General features: G+C 40.5%; 1 protein-coding gene across 2 annotated transcripts; it reads right to left on the bottom strand.

The window, feature by feature from the left end:
* Positions 1–922: 922 nt before the first annotated feature.
* Positions 923–17,284, bottom strand: API5 (apoptosis inhibitor 5). 2 transcript variants are annotated; one of them, XM_065685279.1, is made up of 14 exons: positions 17,080–17,284; positions 13,459–13,620; positions 12,199–12,292; positions 11,096–11,161; positions 10,606–10,757; positions 9,100–9,306; positions 8,461–8,565; positions 7,672–7,761; positions 6,917–7,098; positions 6,631–6,724; positions 6,070–6,126; positions 5,172–5,248; positions 4,656–4,792; positions 923–3,043 (listed from the first exon to the last, which is right to left on the bottom strand). In XM_065685279.1, exons 1-14 carry the CDS (start codon positions 17,146–17,148, stop codon positions 2,964–2,966), a joined length of 1,572 nt encoding a protein of 523 aa, XP_065541351.1. In that variant the 5' UTR covers positions 17,149–17,284; the 3' UTR covers positions 923–2,963. The 2 variants fall into 2 exon arrangements, with proteins under 2 accessions (XP_065541351.1, XP_065541352.1); XM_065685280.1 differs by lacking the exon at positions 923–3,043 and adding an exon at positions 3,050–4,391.
* Positions 17,285–18,362: the final 1,078 nt, after the last annotated feature.

Below are 18,362 nucleotides of genomic sequence, written 5' to 3'. Positions count from 1 at the left end.
GGACCTCAAGATCATCCAGTTCCAACCCCCCCCCTTTGCCATGGGCAGGGACACCTCACACTAAACCATCTCACCCAAGGCTTCATCCAACCTGGCCTTGAACACTGCCAGGGATGGAGCACTCACAACCTCCCTAGGCAATGCAAGGCATTCAGCCATCTTTGAGGATAAAGAACATATTCCCACAATAGTTCATTACTGATGCCAGTGTTCGGATCGTGTATATTACAGATTTCACCTAAAAGACACCAAAACAAACCCCACCACGTACAGGCTGCTGCTCCAATCCACTCTTGCTCTACCATAAGATACTAACAGATTTTACTGCACCGTCAACATCTAGGAGATAAAGACAATGAATGACTCCTTTTCACATGATAATTCCTGTATAAGATCTATGACATGCAGCTTTTGCTGAATGCTACTCAGAATTTTGCATTTAAAAGTTAGAATCACAGAATGGTTTCGGTTGGAAAGGACCTTAAGATCATCCAGTTCCAACCCTCTGCCATGCCCAGGGACACCACACACTAAACCATGTCACCCAAGACAACCCAAGTTGACTTAATAGCAAGATTACATTATCTGTTTCAGATAAGCCCTATTCATTAGTGGCAAACATCCACAGCAATCTAAGGAGAAAGGCACTACAACAAGGTACCACAGTACCCTTTTACTAAGCCAACACAAAATCATAGAATCATAGAATAGTTAGGGTTGGAAAGGACCTTAAGATCATCCAGTTCCAACCCCCCTGCCATGGGCAGGGACACCTCACACTAAACCATCTCACCCAGGGCTTTATCCAACCTGGCCTTGAACACCACCAGGGATGGAGCACTCACAGCTTCCTTGGGCAGCCCATTCCAGTGCCTCACCACCCTTACAGTAAAGGTGCGGAGTAACTGTCAAACAGCCAAACAAAATTACAAAATGAATTTATTCCAAAAGCATAAGGGAACATGTACAATTCAACAGGATGGTAAACAGGTGTCTCCACAAGAGATTAAATCTGAAACTGGGAGGAGAAAGGGAGAATTAACTACTTCTGAGTCCACAAGAAATTTGCACATCACCTCTGAAAACAGGAGTCCCCTAAAGAAGACTCACTCAAAACTCAAGGAAGGAAGCTGCTAGTACCTGGTTATTAGTCTAAATACAAGCTATGTTTAGGCTTTGAGATCACACTTTTAAAGCCCTTCAAAACACAAATGACAGCCACAAGTGCAAAACTCATTGTTTTCCCCAGTGGAAGCTTATTACCAATCTAGTGCTTATTTTCAGAGTGATATTTTGACCTCACAAATTTGTCCTCAAAAGCTTTTTGCCAATTTTTGTTGGGTTTAGTGACAAATCTTGAGTTTAGCACCTGGCGTGTAATCGGAAACAGTCAGCTCGCATGTGCTGGAATGTCCAAAGTTTGCTGCCCACTGCTCCAGAATTAAGCAAAACGAGACTTCTAATGCAGCATCAATGTCTCTTATCTTTGTCATATTTCTGGTATTCTGATAGCAAAGACTGTAATGATAAATACCAAAGAGCATTAAGGAAGACACCTGTGTCAGATTCACAAGCTAATACAAATGGAACTAGGTGGGGAAACATCACTTTCAGGCATTTGTCTGTGGATATCAAATGGCTGGACAAAAGAAAAAGGTAAGGAATAATCTTCATTCTTCTAAAGTCTAAGCTATTTTACATCAACACGCCCTGGAACACTTATTGAAATCCTCTTCCTCTGTCTCAACTTCTTTTTACTATCTGCTAATTCCTTTACAATGCTGAATGACCTGAGAAGTAAAAGTTTGAGTGGTGAGAATAAAAAAAAACCCCAAAGCATTGTGCTCTTACATTGTATTTTCTGGGTGTACGCCAGTAAATAAGAATCCCAAGTTGCTATGGACAAAAAAGTAGCATGGAATTGTTAGCTTTTCCACCTGAATCGAACTACATAGCTGGAATTTCTTCAGTGTTACTCAAAATATGACTTTATTTATATATTTTTAAATGCAACTGTATTGTTTAAAACAATTAAATCAAAAAGCCCACAAAACCAAACCAAAACTAAAACCAACCCTCAAGTACCAACTAATCCAGAAACCTGCAGAACACAGAAAAGAGCCAGGTATTGCTACGGTCCAGCTTCCAACCTATGAAGCTTAATCACTGCATCAGTCTTTACTCATTCCTGTAAGAATTCTAGTCATTTATTGGTTTTCCTGTTCATTGAGTGAAATTTCACGGCATAACTCTATGCTCATATTTATTTTCAACATTAAAAATGAATTTGCAAAACATCACTTTCTGCATTACAATGCACGGAGAAGAGTAAGATGTGCAAACCAAAAGCCACCACAATTTTCCACATCTCTAAGTAAAAGGACTGCTTCATGCTACAGGCAAAAGTTGTTGCAAACTTTATAAAACCAGCATGGATCTCATTCAAGTCAATTGGAAAAAAAAGAAGGAAACCAAAGCAAATTTAACAGTACTCTTCTCCACATATTGCAAAATGTGGTTATACAGATGAGGAAAGGATTAGTTCAGCTGCTAAGCTTATCTGACATGTATCTCTGTTGCCATGCCTTTCCTATCCATTACTTAATAGATAAACTCAATTATATAGTTTCAGTTATGCACTAATTTTTAGGTTAATGTACAAACTGTCAAGATGTAGCTTTTGATAAAATTCTACACTCTTTTCCAATTTTGCATCCTGAAGACACTTCAAAAATAAAGAACCCAAAACTGCTAACTGGAAGCATCCAAAAATACAGTTGTAGTTTCACTATGGACAAGTTGTAGTCCGTTAGAAAAGTAGATCATACATACAAAGGTATAAAGAACACTTAAGTCAGTCTCAGTGGAAGGCAGTCCTTGAAGGAAGCAGTACTGCAAGCAAACTTGCTGAGTAGCACTTTCGTTTTAGCCCCTGCGGAGCATGGAAGACTTCAGTGCTTTCCTCAGTAGATTCTTCCTCGGCTACGATTGCCACGTCCTCCCCAGCCTCTTCCTCGGCCACCCCGGAAACCACCTCTTTGCTCTGAAATAGAAGTCAAAACTTTTCATGCAGGTTTTGTGCCGTATACAGGTTAAATAGCAATAACTGGAGGTACAGAAGGGCTGACTGAAGCCTCTGAGGTTAACCCTGCTTAAACACCATTAGATTTCAGAGTTATGCTTTGATGGACAACAGACACCACTACTTCTAAAAGGAGGCCAGGAGAACTGTCTTCTATAAATTAAATGTAGTCCTTTGCATACTGACATCATGATAAAAAACTGTCCCATTATTTATACTTCGGCCAATCCACTGTCACAGGATTGAAAACTGATCTGTAAGGAACTTCATTATGTTACTTAGCTCGTCCTTCTGGCCAGTAACACCCTGTCTGTCTTGAGGTGTTGGTTGGAAATGATCTGCTCCTACTGACTTTACAAAATGATGGAAAACCACAACTTTGCCAGTCTACCTGTCCTTTTCTATCCTTAACATTGAGTTACGAGCAATACAATGCAGTTTTTTTTGCTGGGCTGATATCTTAACTATATCTAATCAAAAATTTCAGACCTACATAGATACTACACAAACTATTTGTATGTTATAGAAGTTTTTTCCTTTCCCTTCACTAAGAACAATCTGATCATAGCAAAAGCAACCCCAAAAACACTTTGTTAAAGTTTTTTTTTATTTGTTTTATATCAATATCTCATTTCCCCTCCATGCTTTCTCTTTATGCACAGTCTTAAAATACAATTCATATTACTCTACAAAGAGAACTATGTGCTTATTTTAAAGAGTACAGAAAGCAAAAGCTGATCAGAGGCCTAAGCATCTCACTAATAAGAAACAGCAGCAAGCAGTAAAACATTTTTGGTTGTAAACCTGATTTTTATAACTGTAGGACTGCAAGTTTATCTTAAAAAAGACAGGTGCATCACCTGGAGTCTGCAGTAAGAAATTTTCAATAGATTTCCTCTTTTCACTTTGTTTCATATAAAAATCAGTGGTTTATATCAGTTTTTCAGCCTATGGGCACAGGTGATTTTTAGACTGTTTACCTGACAGAGGCAGGACCAATGGGCCTACAGGGAAGGCAACAAGAACAGGGTGCTGCCACTGTTGGGCCTATTCATCCAGTCTGCAACTACTCTCATGCTCTGCCCAGAAATATGACTTGCAGAGAGAAAGAATCACTCTGGAAGTATGAGGACATAACTGTGTGTATGCACAGTGAACCTGGCAGCTCCTAGGAGTTCTGGATCACGTCTGCAACATCAGCAGTGGCTGTAATAGGAATTCAACACTGGTCCAGTTCTATGACACGAGGTGGCCCATCTCTGCCACTTGCAGCAACTGCTCTGTCCAATGGGACATTTAGGGTGCAAGTGCTGTATGTCATAACAAAGAACACAACAGTTGAATTACTAACTCTATGTATTAAAACACACAAAGCACATAAGTTTATAGGCTGGCAACACTCAAACACTGTAATAAATCTATGAGCTAGAAAGAACCCATTACACACAAAACCAGATGACAGTACAATCTGATCTAACGAGAATGTGATAGTAAGTTGAATTAATTTGTTTGTTCCCCCCACCCAAAGCACAACTGTCACTACACAAAGCTTCTTCCAAGCTGCCTAACTTACCGTAAGAAAAACTACCCAGGTTACTGCTGTATTTTCCACTGGGAGGATTATATATTTGCCTGGCATCCCTTTTTGGTCCTGCCGAAGCTTTCTTTGGGGGTGAACTTGAGGTTGTATCTTCACTTGTTCTTTTTTGACTGACAGAAGAAAACAAAAACAGATCATTATACCCCTGTAGTGACAAGTACAGGAATAGCAGTTCAGCCTGAAAGATAAACCACCGAAGTTAGAAGCGGCTAATGAAGATGCCATGAATAACACTTCAAAAGAGGAAATAAGGTAGTCCCCAGGTGATATGGTCTATCATATCCCTAACGGAAGAATAAGATTATCACTCCACAGCCTTAACTCCTTCCAGGATGGATGTTATTTTGGATTGTGAAACTTTCAGCTCACATGTTATGGATTTTATATATATATAAAATATATATATATATTTTATATCTTGGGATCTTTATTTTGTAAACAGCAAAAATTAACACCACTATTTTCATTCTTTTAATGAAAAGCTCTCACCTTGCATCTGCCTTCTGCACTGGTTTCCAGGACAATGTAACTGTACTTTTGTAGGAAGGAGGAATGTGGAAGAGATCCTATGGAGGCAAAAATCAGAGAGTTTATTCTACAGTTAAATTCACATCAACTGCACTTCAAAACTTTAGCTACCTACCCAGACTCCATACTAACAGTTATGTTCCCATAATTTTAAATCCTTTCTTAAGTCCCATGGCAGAGGTAGAAGGTGCCTTACTGCCATATCTGGCTACCTGAGACTTCACTAGGAAATTCAAATGAGATTTATACTAACAAAGTAAGGTCTTGTACAGACGTTATATGCTTTCTCTCTCTCCCTTTGAACATCAAGCATCTTATAATGAACTACAGTGGTTCCTGCAGGGAGACATCTGATATCTCTATGATGGTAAAAGATAAGCCTCTTAATACTGTGGCCAAAGTTTTTGGTTCGTTGTGGTAAGTTAGATGGGAAGTGAAAAAAGAGAAGAAAAGGTGGTTAGAAGTAATCAGAATGGTTTTGAGGGCTCTGGATTGAAGTCTCTTCCGGCAACCCATCTCTCTTAGACTCCCTGGAGAAAAAGGCTCTGTGTGGCAGCTGGCTTTGCCTCCTCCCTCCTTCCCATCTCCTGTACTTCTTCGAACTATTCCTTACAGTCCCTGTCACTGCAGGAAAGGGAAATCGCAAGGAAAAAGGCATGGCCAGAATCCAAAGACCCCTGTAGCAAGGTCTTCTGCTCCTGGTGCAACTACTGCTGTAAAAAAGGGTCTCACCCCAGTAAAGCAGCAGCAACCCTGAGCTGGCAAACACTAACACAGTACAACTACGATCAAACCTATTCCTTTTCTCTGTACAGGTTACTCTACTGTGTATTTACTCCTTCACAATGTGAGGACTTACCTTGATTAAAACGTTAATGTTGTTGGTTATTTTCAAGGCAACCACTTTTATCTTGTTCTGTAAAAAAAGAAACACCACTGAGCACCTATTCCAGTAGCTTTACATTATGTCAACTGCACTTGATGAAGTTGCACCATTAAACTTACTGCTATTCCTAGTGAATTGCTACAGCAATAGTCATAGTGAAAGGTGTGTACACTTCTGAGTTTTCATTACAACTATTTTTAGGCTTCTTGCAATTTTACAATAGTTGTTTTTCATGTTCCGGTGTACTTCCCACTAAATCCCTCCCCATATATGAAGGTTTCCCCTTCAGAACAGAACCAGAGCACAGTTACGCCAAATACATGGGGATGCAGAGAGCAGCTGACAGTAGAAACTAAAATATCACCTTAGCTTGCAAAATGCAGCATTGCTTAAGATCCATTTGCAATAGATGTTAGCAGTATTACTGCCTTCATCTGTTTGCCTGCTTACAACAGACTGCAGCCTACTAAAATGTGCCAATGGTTACTCTAGTAGGCTCAGCTAGAAAAATCAGCATTCCTGAGCCGTACTTACCTCCTCTGTTTTCAAAGCTTCTCCTGTTTTGCCTTGAAGTGCGAGACGAAGCTGTCGAATATACACCTGCAACCCTCGAGCAAAATACTGTAGCCTAAAAGATTTAAAAGCAATCTGTTAATAACATATTCCCATAAAATAAAAGCATAAGCAAAGGGAAGCTGGAATCTCTTTCCCCTTTAAGAAAAACGCTCAAAGTCTTTCACCAATCTGATTTGTGCTTCTTCAGCATGTAATAATCCGTATTTTGTAACAGAACCCTTAACACTTGTCTCTCAATGATTACCTGATTTTAAAGTCTTTCAGTTTCTCAGCATTCAGCTTGGCTGTGAGGAAGTCTGGAAGCTTACGTCCCAGCTGATGGAAGCTGTACAACAAACACTCCACATAACTGAACTGCAACTTGGGCTCTTCACTGCCAGCATTTTCCCCATTCTCTGCTTCCTCTGGAGGAAGGGGCATATACTCCTAACAAACACAAAGGAAAAACAAATGCATGAGACACATTTACACACTCTGACTGATCTTTTGCAGTGTATGAACTGGAGGATGTATTTATGCTGACGTTTTAAGAAGTATCCCTCATCCCTATACTAATGTGATGGACTGCTGCATGAAGTCCTGGTGCAGGTAGTCTGCCTATACTTATGTGACTTGACAGCTCTAACTAAGAGCAAACATTACAGTAGCACTGCTACCACAGGAAGCAACAATGTACTGCACCAGGGCTTCTGAAACAGCACTGAATTAGCTTAAAATTGTCAGTGCAGATGCAGCCTTTAATGAGATCAACATGAGTCTCTCACAATACTAAGGACAAAACCACACGAGTTTACTGGATTGAAAACATGATGCAGGTAACAGCTCTCTATAAAGGCTCTGAATTGCAAAATGACGTTTGACCTTTATCATGGACAGAGCTACCTTTGAAATAGCCACTTCAGAAAAAGGATGAATAGATTAACAGATAAAAATAACTTGTTTCGATGAGAACTTTTTTAGTGTTTTGCACTAAAACACTAAAAATTGAATGAGTCTTACCAGTAATTTATCAAACAGCTTCTTCAAATTTGATTCAAGCTTTTCCATATCACCACAAAATGAGCTCATTTCAGCAAGCAGCTTCAAAACCTGCATGTAAGGACAGCCAGGTTTTTGTGTGTTAATGAAAAACTACAAAGGCTTAACTTTAAACCTAGAAGTGTAAACCTCACAGCATTAAGGCTGCAGAGCAGAGGTCAGCTATTACAATGAAACCCAAACATCAGGCAAGACAACAAGGAGGAACATGTCTGGTCTGTTTTTCATGTCCTCAAACAGAAACACAGGTTTGTATGTCTAATCCCAACAGGCATCATTAGTCAACAAGTAAACAAAGCTTCCTGTCCCAGGTCTGCAGCACAGCTCACCTTCAAAGTGAGACTCAGAAATGTAACTAACGCTGCAGCACTGATTAACGTAAGCAGAATTACAGACATGAAGCCACTCCCTTAGGAGGCAAAATTAACACAAGCCACATCTAATTTATGCAACAGTCAATTCAGTAACTGCTATGTGCTTAAAAAAAGATTGACAGCAATATAAAAATGATTACACTGATCTACTCGGTCCAGCCTTGCCTCGAAGCTGGGGACTAATGACACACGCTTTAAAAGGCAATGATCAGTCATGCCTTAGTACAGCAAACTTTTTCTCTAGTTTAACTACTTTCCCTCCTAGCCAAGAACTCAAAACCCCCTAAGAAAGGAGTTCCCAATTTGTAAATAGCTATCTTCATCTAAGGTGCCTGTATTTTTCTATGATTTCAAAGACATTTTAGCTTTGGCTTACCTCTAACTGGATATCAAGACCCTCTACTGGCGTAGTCAAAGAACCGAGGTTTGGCAGAACATGCTCACAGAAGTAAGTAACAAATTTCGTGGAATGAACGTTTTTCTGCAGAGAACACCACATTATTCAGGTTACTGAGATTGAAGGAGTTAAATGTTTCTCCCCATCACTCCACCAACCTTATACATAAGTGCCTACCACATAGCTACGCCTTAAAGCTTTACTGAATTCCCTGCAACTCCTACAACATAAACTCTTCCAAGTAGCTTAAACTCACAGGCTGTCTGCAACAGGGGCTGAAAACTGTCTACAACCCAACAGATCTTTAAACACTGCAATTGCCTGGCATTAGATATAAAATAATCAAACTCATACATGTACGAACCTAATGTGAGAATTTTATCATAATTCACTGTAACACCTTAAATTTGAAAGAAAAGGTCAAGAGCAGAGAATAACACAAAACCTCTTTGTATTCAGAGGCTTTCAGAATGTTTCCAACATTTTAATGCATCAAAAGCTGGAGGTGGAGAGGTACTGATACACTCTCATTCTAACACAATCATTGACAACACCAAAGAGTAACTACAGCCATTGACTTTCCACAATATTCCTCATGCAAAGCAAACAAATACATACTGAGAAGAGTGGCACTGCCTGGCGGGTACACTGCAGAAGTCTGTCCACACAGTCTGGGTCAGATGGATTGAATGTTTGTTCCAGGTCAGCTTGTTCAGCCACCAGCTCCACTAGTTGTTGCCTCCCACTTACTGTCTGTAAGCTTTTTAATCCAGACAGTATCTTCATGAACAGAACAAATTCCTCACCCGTTACATCTTCCAGCACCTTAAGAGAATTGCAGAAAACATAGCTGTTAAGTTGGTAATTTGCAAACCTCCAAGTCAAACTCAATAGATCTGAAAAGGCAAAGTATGCACATATTAAGCATTTAAATTCAGCTTCTTATACTTAAAGATATAAAAGTTTAAAGGAACACATGAAAACATGCGGTATAAGTGTATGCATCCCCAAATCAAGGTTAACTACCATGAAGTTGTGCATAAGAAACATTATTTTTCTTGGATTCTAATTTTAAGAACAAATTTCTTATCTAACAAAGTTGTACGCTTCAGGCAGAATAAACAGCAAATAAGTATCTACTCATTATTAATTGCTTTAATACTTTCTGTATCTTTCGCAGCATGTAGAATTTATAGGAATCTTATGGAATTCAGTAAACACCAATGCAGAGTCCTGCACCAGGGATGAGCCGACTTCCCTGCATCAGCATCAGCATCAGCACATGCTGAGGACTGAGTGGCTGGGGAACTACTCTACTGAAAAGACCCTCGGGGTTCTGGGGGACAGCAGGATAAACATGTCAGCAGCATTCCTTGGGTGATGAACAGTGCTCCTGCACTACGACAAGAGCATGGCCAGTAGACTGAGAGAAGCAAAGGGACTACGGATTCTCCTTTGCTATACCCTTATTAGATCAAATCTGGAATACTTCACCTAGTGTTGGGTCTTTCTGTATGAGGAAGTTGGTAAGTTGCAGAAAGCCCAGCCACCAAGGTTATCAGTGACCTGTGAGGAGAGTTTAAGTAAATGGGCTTTTTCAGCCTAAAGGAAAAAAGTCATAATGGGATGAGGCAACCTAACACTCCTCTCCCAGTAATGAAGAGCAAGGCACCAAGAATAGAAGTCAGGTTCTTTACTGAGGTGGACAGGGTGAGAATGACACAATGACACAAAACTGAAATAGGAGGTTCAACTGGATGAAGAGGTGTAATAGAGGTGTATATAAAGAGGTGTATGTATTAGAGGCGTTCAAAACCCCCTGGACAAAGCACTGAGAAATACAATCTGTACCCAGCTGAGCACAATTCACTGAGGTCATCTATCTCCCAAAGTCCCTTTCCCATGTGAATGATTCTATGGTTCTAACAGAAGTCACTCTTACAAAATGAGAAGAGCCTATTTTAATGTTCCTACAAAAACTGCTGCAAAGTTTGGAGTGTAGCAGAATAGGATAACTAGAAGCATTTGTACAATGCTTAACCCTACATGTGGTTTAAACAAAGCAATGCCAGTGATAAGCATGGTTTAATAATCCTTACGGTTGTACTGAAATAAGACACTCACCTTCTTTGATTCAGTCAATATGAACTCTTCTACCTCCTTTGTCATCACCTCCTCAGGCAGGGTTTTGAGCTTTGTAGAGAGGAACTTGATGGCTCGCTCTCTCACAATATCCTCTCCCTGAAGAATTTGACTGAACAAGCCACCCAAAGTCCCTGAATGGAGAATAAATCAGGTAGCACAAATGATTCTAGAAGAGCTGAACCTTCCCTGCAAAGAAGTTTCCTGCTCTAAGACTCTGTGAAGCATCTGCTGTACTAACTTCAATGAAAAATCGTAATTGACATAAGAATCCACATTTTTTTTTCTTGGGTTGTACAATTCCAAACTAAAATCATGGAAAAATTCAGTATCTTTTTGTAAAAACCAAGTGGTGACTTTGTGTCTTACTTCTGAATTGTACTAAGAAGATACAAAACTGAGTCCTGTTCTCATGGTACTAGAGACTGGGAACTATTATTAAAATACATTTATAGAAAGATATGTCCTTTACCTTTAGCATCCATCTTAAATATACTGAGCAAAGCATTGTTCACCAAGTTGAATTCTGCAGAATCATCTGAAGAGAGAAAAAAGAACAATATGGACATCCTCGAAATGCAAACATTAGAGCAGAAAACCAAAGATCCCTGGTATCACACAAGAAGTATTCCACCTTCAGCATTTGATAATAAACAGCATAACTTGTATTTTTAATGACTACTAGACCGAGGAAGTAGAAAGCCACAATTATGAAAGCTGAAAGCAAAACAAATTGGTTATTTGCCACTTTAGCCTCCCTGCCAGAACTTTAACATCACAAACTCGATAGGAATGAAAACTTGAAGGGAAGTTATTATTGAATATATTTAGTAAATGTAAGGAACATATGAATAAACAAGCTCACTTTTAGTAAACTAAGGTTAAATAGTTATTTCTTTTTAAAATCCTTAAGTCATCTGCAGTATTTCTAGGTGGAAGAAACAATTTTCCTCCTGAACTAGAGAAATATTCAAGTAAGTCCTAGAAGAACCCCAACTCTTCCAATAAGAAGACTTGATCATGCATTTTTAATATTAATTTCAAGATCTAGTATTTAGCACTCTGTAACTTACTGAGGTTAAAAAACCCATACATACTGTATATTAAATTTGGGATTTATTTTCTACCAAAAACGCATTGTATGGAAGAATATGCCTTCAGGATTTTTAGAGTTCCCATTTTTAGAGTACTTGGATTAGCAACCCAATAACTTTTTCAGAAGGCAACTTGCTGCAGTCCCTAACTGGAAGGGGTTTTGCTGTTGTGTCCCTCTCCCCTCCCTTCCCCTTTTTCTATAGGTGCTTTAAGAGAACTTGAATAAAATCAAAAAGTCAACCTTAAAGAAAGCTTTTCAGTTTAGATTAGGATAATGAGAGACCTGTCAGCAGAAGTAGCAGCCTAACTGTACGGCAAATTTAAAGGGGTTGGGGTGAAAGAGCAGGACATAACTGGCACTGGGACAAACTGTTTTGTAACCACTTATGAATCAACAGAAAACATTTTCTAGAACAAAACTGTATACGTTTTTAGGAGTGCCACAAGGAGATCAATCAGGAAACTACCAATGTCTCCTACCTGACTGCAGGAGCTGGGTCAGTATGTCTGCTACCCGAGGAAGATTATCTCCAGTGGCAAACTGAGGCAATTCCTTGATTGCTTGTCGCCGGATCTGCCAAAATTGTCAGTATTATGGAATTAATAAATTTAAATAATAATAAGCCATAATTCAGGCAATTCAACTAACCACGTTTAGCACAAAAATCAGCCAAATTTGAGAAATGAACCGCATTCTTTTAACAGGAGTATCATATTCAGAAAGTGAAATACAAATTTCAGACTTTAATGGCAGTTTAAGCTTCCTATTTGCTCTGAAACTATTATGATGTTTTTTTCTCAGATCTAAGCAGCACTGGAGAAATGACAAATTCAAGCAGCACCTCTATTCACAAAATCATTCATTTGACCAACAAAATAAAGGGCTGGAACCTGTGTTAGTGTGGAGTCTTATTTGCTAAAAGGAAGGATAGTTCTCAGCGGTGCACATGGCAGAGAGGAACTCTAGGTTTGGCACTGACAAAAAGCCTTGAATGATCTGCCCAAATCATTTAACATCTGATAATCATAGAATCGTAGAACAGTTAGGGCTGGAAAGGACCTTATGATCATCCAGTTCCGACCCCCCTGCCATGGGCAGGGACACCTCACACTAAACCATCTCACCCAAGGCCCTGTCCAACCTGGCCTTGAACACTGCCAGGGATGGAGCATTCACAGCTTCCCTGGGCAACCCATTCCAGTGCCTCACCACCCTTACAGTAAAGAACTTCTTCCTTATACCTAATCTAAACTTCCCTTGTTTAAGTTTGAACCTGTTACCCTTGTCCTATCACTACAGTAATAATCAAAGTATAATCAAAGACACTTCAAAGGTACAGCTTCTAGCAACAGCACAGAAGCAGCGTGAAGCATCTCAAGACTTCTGCGAGAATACTACATTCAGAATCACATCCCCATGCCTCCTGGTTGTGAAGAAAGTTTTCTTGCCTCCCTGCAGGATTTTATTAGGATCAATTAGCACAAAGCACTTTTTGAAAAGAAAAAATGTAACAGATATGCAAATAAACTGTTTCTATGTTTGTTTCTACAGACCTATTCCTTTGATCAATAATTGAGTGAAAAGGACAAATGGAAACTTACATAGTTTCCTATACCATCAGGTAACAGGAATATAACTAAGTATTGTTAAGCTTTGGAAAGATCAAGCCTCCCCTTCCCAAAAGGCCAATAAAAATATAAATTCAATGTATCAACTTGCTACAAGGTTCTTATTCTTACAGAAACATCTTCATCCTCACAGAGGTCCAACTGCGCATTGATAGCTGAGTCAGCTAGCTCAGGAAAATGCTTGAAGAACTTAGGTATAAACTGGGCTGCAAGTCTCTTCTCCTTGGCACCTCCCTTCACGCCATCCAAGATCACCTGGTACGCATCCTTATGCTGGAAGAGGAGAAACGGAATACAATTAGAGAACTCTTGGCTTATTCTCAAGACAAGGTTTTTTTTCTCTCCCATTCACTATTCAGCTATGTAAGTCAACTATATTACACAAGCTTCATATAAAGAAATACATTTATCTCTTAGACCACTATAAGCGTGCCATTTAGTAAAATTTGCCTCTATTGTCTGGTTTTTACTATTACTCTGGTTCCTTTGTTCAAGTGCCTATCAAATACCTACACTCAAACTGCCAGCCCTAAGGCTAACAGCTCTTGCTATTACTTCAGCGCAGACTCAAGGAATTACACGATCACCTTCACTAAACTTGGGCAGCTTTTCAAGGGCTTCTACCTTCTGCCTATTTACCATCTCTCAAGGAGAGGCCACTTCTCCTAAAAACAGTGCCAATGAAACAGATCACATAACATGTAACATACATATGGCTAAAGCATCTTTGGCATCTATTCAAGCAGTTAACCTGAGATAAAACACGGCTCTTGAAAGATGTGTTGAATAGAGACTGTATAAATAAAAAGGGTAAATCTCCAGCTGAAATATAGAAATAAATACTTCAGGAACAGAACAGAATATTCTCTACCTGCTCCAACTAGAATCACACAGACATACCAATTTTGTGCCTGCAGGACTGAAACTTTAGAATAAATTGAAGTCTTTCTTGTGGTTAGCTATGTGCTTGCAAAAGAAAAGTCAGTAGTATTAGGATAATAGCAGAAATTAGTTCTATCATTAATTTTCCTTATGGTTATGAAAACGTTTTAGACAACTTTGAACAGCAACAACAGCACAGGACACTTGATTTACATTAAATCTCCCAGAGCCACATACACTGTCACTCTTACACCACATAAAAGTTCACCCATAGCAAACAGATCCTAATTTACAAAGCAGCATAGGGCATTAATTCCCTCTAAAGAAAGCTGTTTAAACATTCAGTACCAATGCTCCTTCAGCACTCCCTACACCTTGCTGATAGGTGTCCGTGGTGCCAAATTCTGAGGTGGACTGGGACATGGATCCTGAAGAAAAATAACCAAGGAATAAAATGACTGCTTTTCAGCTGATCCACATCCCCACCAGTTTGTTCTGCAGCTGTGCCAACACCATGCACTCAATATCAAAGGCAGAACAAGCCAGCACGAACTAACAATGGGATGCACATTATTACAGTCACAGGTTCTCAGACTGCACATTAAGAATAACTCTTCTGGGGAACAAATTACTTAATACATATTACAATAGCAGTCATGTAGCAATGGAACAGGGTAGCTTGGGTTCCATGAATTTATATGCCTTCATGCTTACTACTCCCATCATCTAGTCAAAGTGCCGCTCAGGCAGACGCTTGGAATGCTTAAGAAAAGAGCAGGCAACTGCAGAAGCAGTGTAACCCTTCAGTATTCCATGCTTCCTCCCAATCTGTTATACAGGAACATCCTAAGGCAGAGACAGCGTCGATAACTGTCAAGTGACCATTAATTTCTCTAGATTACTTCTTGAACCGATTCTGTAACATCCTGTGACAAGTTGCACAATGTGTTATGGAGAAAAGTTTGACTTCCTCTTTATTCAAAGCTTGCTTACTAATGGCTTTTTTCCAAGTTCTCACTTTCATTTCGCTCCTGAGTAGACTCATCACACCCGAGCCCCTTTCTCAACTGAAACACACTTTTACAAGCTCACCATTTCCAGTCTTTTAAATGACTTCTCTTAATGTCATACTTCTGTTTGTCCCCTTCCTCTTCCTGTTGTGTTCAAAAGATCTCATTTTTGAGGCAGGGTGACTGACGTTTTTGGAGTGAGAAATCATGCTCATGAATTTAAGAGATAATGAAGGAATAAGTGGGATAAAACTGATGAATAAGGAACAATTGCTCATGGCTTCTCAGAGTGCAAAACTTGGAGACATCAACTAAGATTATGAAACGACAAGTTCAAAGGGGGTAATTTCTTCACAAAAGCTAATGGAGTATTTTGCCACAGAACATTTGTATGCCAGAAACATAATCAGTTAAAAAAAAAGGCATCAGAAAAGTTTGCTGAAGAAGAATCTCACAAGACCTAGTAATTACAAAGACACTAGCTCTGGCTCCATTAGCCCACAAGCTGGATAGGCAATACTGGGACAGTATATCAGCAATCATCATTCTATACTTACCCTTGCAGGTTCTTACACATCTGCACAAGCTGCATTTCTTAACTACAATGCAGTTTGTTCTCCCTGAGATATCCATCCCTGCCTTCTAAAAGCTACCCACAACTGTCAAAAAGATGGTGGACTATGTATTCATAAAGCTGCACAGTAACAGCACCTGTTTTATTCTGCATCCCTCCCCCTAGTTTCCAACATTTTCTGTGTATATTTTGGTTGTCTCCGAGATGATGTTTTTAATGAGCTGTCTGCAAGGAGTCTGCTTTGCTTCACTAGTGCAGAATTACACATGCAACGCGAATGGACTTGAATCTAAAAGCTTAAAAAAAACCCCAACAGCACAACACCAGCCATCCACTATACTATTCGTTCTCCTGAAGAACTTTCCAAATGACCTTGCATAGCAGTATCCAGCTTAAAACCCATTGCCAAGTATGTGCAAAGCTACTTTCCTACTTACATAGAATCATAGAACGGTTTGGGTTGGAAAGGACCTTAAGATCATCATGTTTCAATCCCCCTGCCATGGGCAGGGACACCTTACATTATGACAAAAGAATAATTCCAAAACAATCTGCTTTTTCAGGCAGCCACTCAGTAAAACGAGCACACAATGCAATTCAAAAACTAGCTTGAAGTAACCATAATACTTTGTATTGGTAACATACGAAGGCATCATCTTTCTTTGATTAATTCAGGAACGCTATGAAAACTGGCAGATCTCTCCAGGCTTTTTCAGCTAAAAACCTCCTTTATCCGTGAGGATCAACCTTCCACGCTTGCCTTAGGAAAATACAAACGGGCTACAGGCAGTTCTCAAACCGTAACAGCCTTCACCTTCCTCCAACAAGCCTTTCAGCAGGAGAGCGCTCCGGAACTGCAAGCGCACAGATCAAACATGGACAACTACCGGCGTTTGAAAGCGAAACTCCCCGCTCCCATGCGAAAAGCAGCCTGATTCTAGCTCTTAACCAGCTAGTGCCCTTGAGCCCACGTTTAAAAGGAGAACTGCCGATAGGACGGGAGGAGGAAGATGCCGCAAAAGCCAAAGACGCTGCCGCCGTCCCTGCAGAGCCGCCAGCGCGAAGCCCATCGCTTCCCGCCCCCGCCCGTGACGGAACCTACGCGGATCACAGCCGCCGGGCTGGCCGGCTGTCCTGCGGCCCGAGCATCCCGGCCAGCGGGACCCCGGCCGGCCGGCCCGCACAGCCTGGGGCCGCTCGCCGCCGCCGCCACACTACTCAAGCCCCGGGCCTAGCGAGGCCTGGTAGGCCGCAGGCACGCCGCACCTGGCTCACGGTCTCGGTGGCGTCCGCCAGGATGCCATAGTTGCGGTAGAGCTCCTCCACGGTGGGCATGGTGCGGCGGGGAACGGGCGCGACCGCCGCTGCAACCGAGGCCGCCGCTGCCTTCGCCACCGCTCAGGCCGCCGCTCCCGCTCGGGCCGCCGCCGTCAGCACCAACGAGGCCGCAGGCCCAGAGCGGCCGTGTGCCGGCGCCTGCGCAGCGACCCCAGGCGGCTGGCGGCGGAGCTGCGGGCAGGGGTCAAGGCAGCAGCTTCCCCAGGGTGCTTGTGGAGCTATGGCTGCCCCCCCTCAGCTAATCATTCCTCTGCCCTTCTTGACTCCTGTGTACAGATACTGTGTGGTGCACTGAGCTCCTGGTGTCAGAAAGAGGCTGTTTTCAGGGGTAATGGGTTAAAACTTAAACAGGAGAGATTTAGGTTAGATATGAGGCAGAAGCTCTTCCCTGTGAGGGTGCTGAGGCGCTGGCACAGGGTGCCCAGAGAAGCTGTGGCTGCCCCATCCCTGGCAGTGCTCAAGGCCAGGTTGGACACAGGGGCTTGGAGCAAGCTGCTCCAGTGGAAGGTGTCCCTGCCAATGGCAGGGGGTTGGAACGTATCATGTTTATATATATATTGCACCATAACACATATACACTGTATCATATTTATATATTGTATCATAGCATGTATCTATTGTATCATATTTTTATATATAGTATCACGACACATATATATTGTATCATATTTAGGTAAATATTGTATCATAGCACCTATCTATTGTATCGTATTTATATATATTGTATCATTATATATATATTGTATCATTATATATATATTGTATCATAATATATATATTGTATCATATTTATATATATTGTATCATTATATATATTATCATATTTATATATATTGTATCATAATATATATATATTGTATCATATTTTTATATATTGTATCATAACGTATTCTATGCCTTGGAATGATACTTTCTCTTACTTCCTCTGGCAGTGATACATTCATCTATGCTCATCATCTTCCTACCAGAGAACACATGAAATGAAGAGGAGCGTTCAGATCCACATTAAGAAACGTTTTCTTTGAGGTTTGTTCTGTTCCTGTCATTTGATCTTCCACATGTCCCCTTTTGGGTTTTTTCCTCACCTGCTTCCTTGTTGCCTTGCATCAGTCTTCATTTTTTCTCTCCTTACATCAATTCCCATTTCCCAGTCTTTATTTTTCACTTATATATGAAATATACATGAAAATATATGCAATACTTTTTATAAT

This window comes from Lathamus discolor, chromosome 6 (assembly GCF_037157495.1).
Source record: "Lathamus discolor isolate bLatDis1 chromosome 6, bLatDis1.hap1, whole genome shotgun sequence".
NCBI classification, from domain to species: Eukaryota; Metazoa; Chordata; class Aves; order Psittaciformes; family Psittacidae; genus Lathamus; species Lathamus discolor.
The sequence above is the reverse complement of the archived record's forward strand: the minus strand, read 5'-3'. Positions and strand labels throughout refer to the sequence as shown.

Bases quoted from the DNA above. Each gene is read 5' to 3' on its own strand.
- API5 (XM_065685280.1), bottom strand. From the start codon at position 17,148: ATGCCCACCGTGGAGGAGCTCTACCGCAACTATGGCATCCTGGCGGAC. The intron at 11,162-12,198 runs GTAGGAGACATT...TTCTCTCTTCAG, and splicing joins GACCCAGCTCCTGCAGTCAG to ATGATTCTGCAGAATTCAAC. The intron at 8,566-9,099 runs GTATGTATTTGT...TGTTCTCTGCAG, and splicing joins AGGCAGTGCCACTCTTCTCA to AAAAACGTTCATTCCACGAA.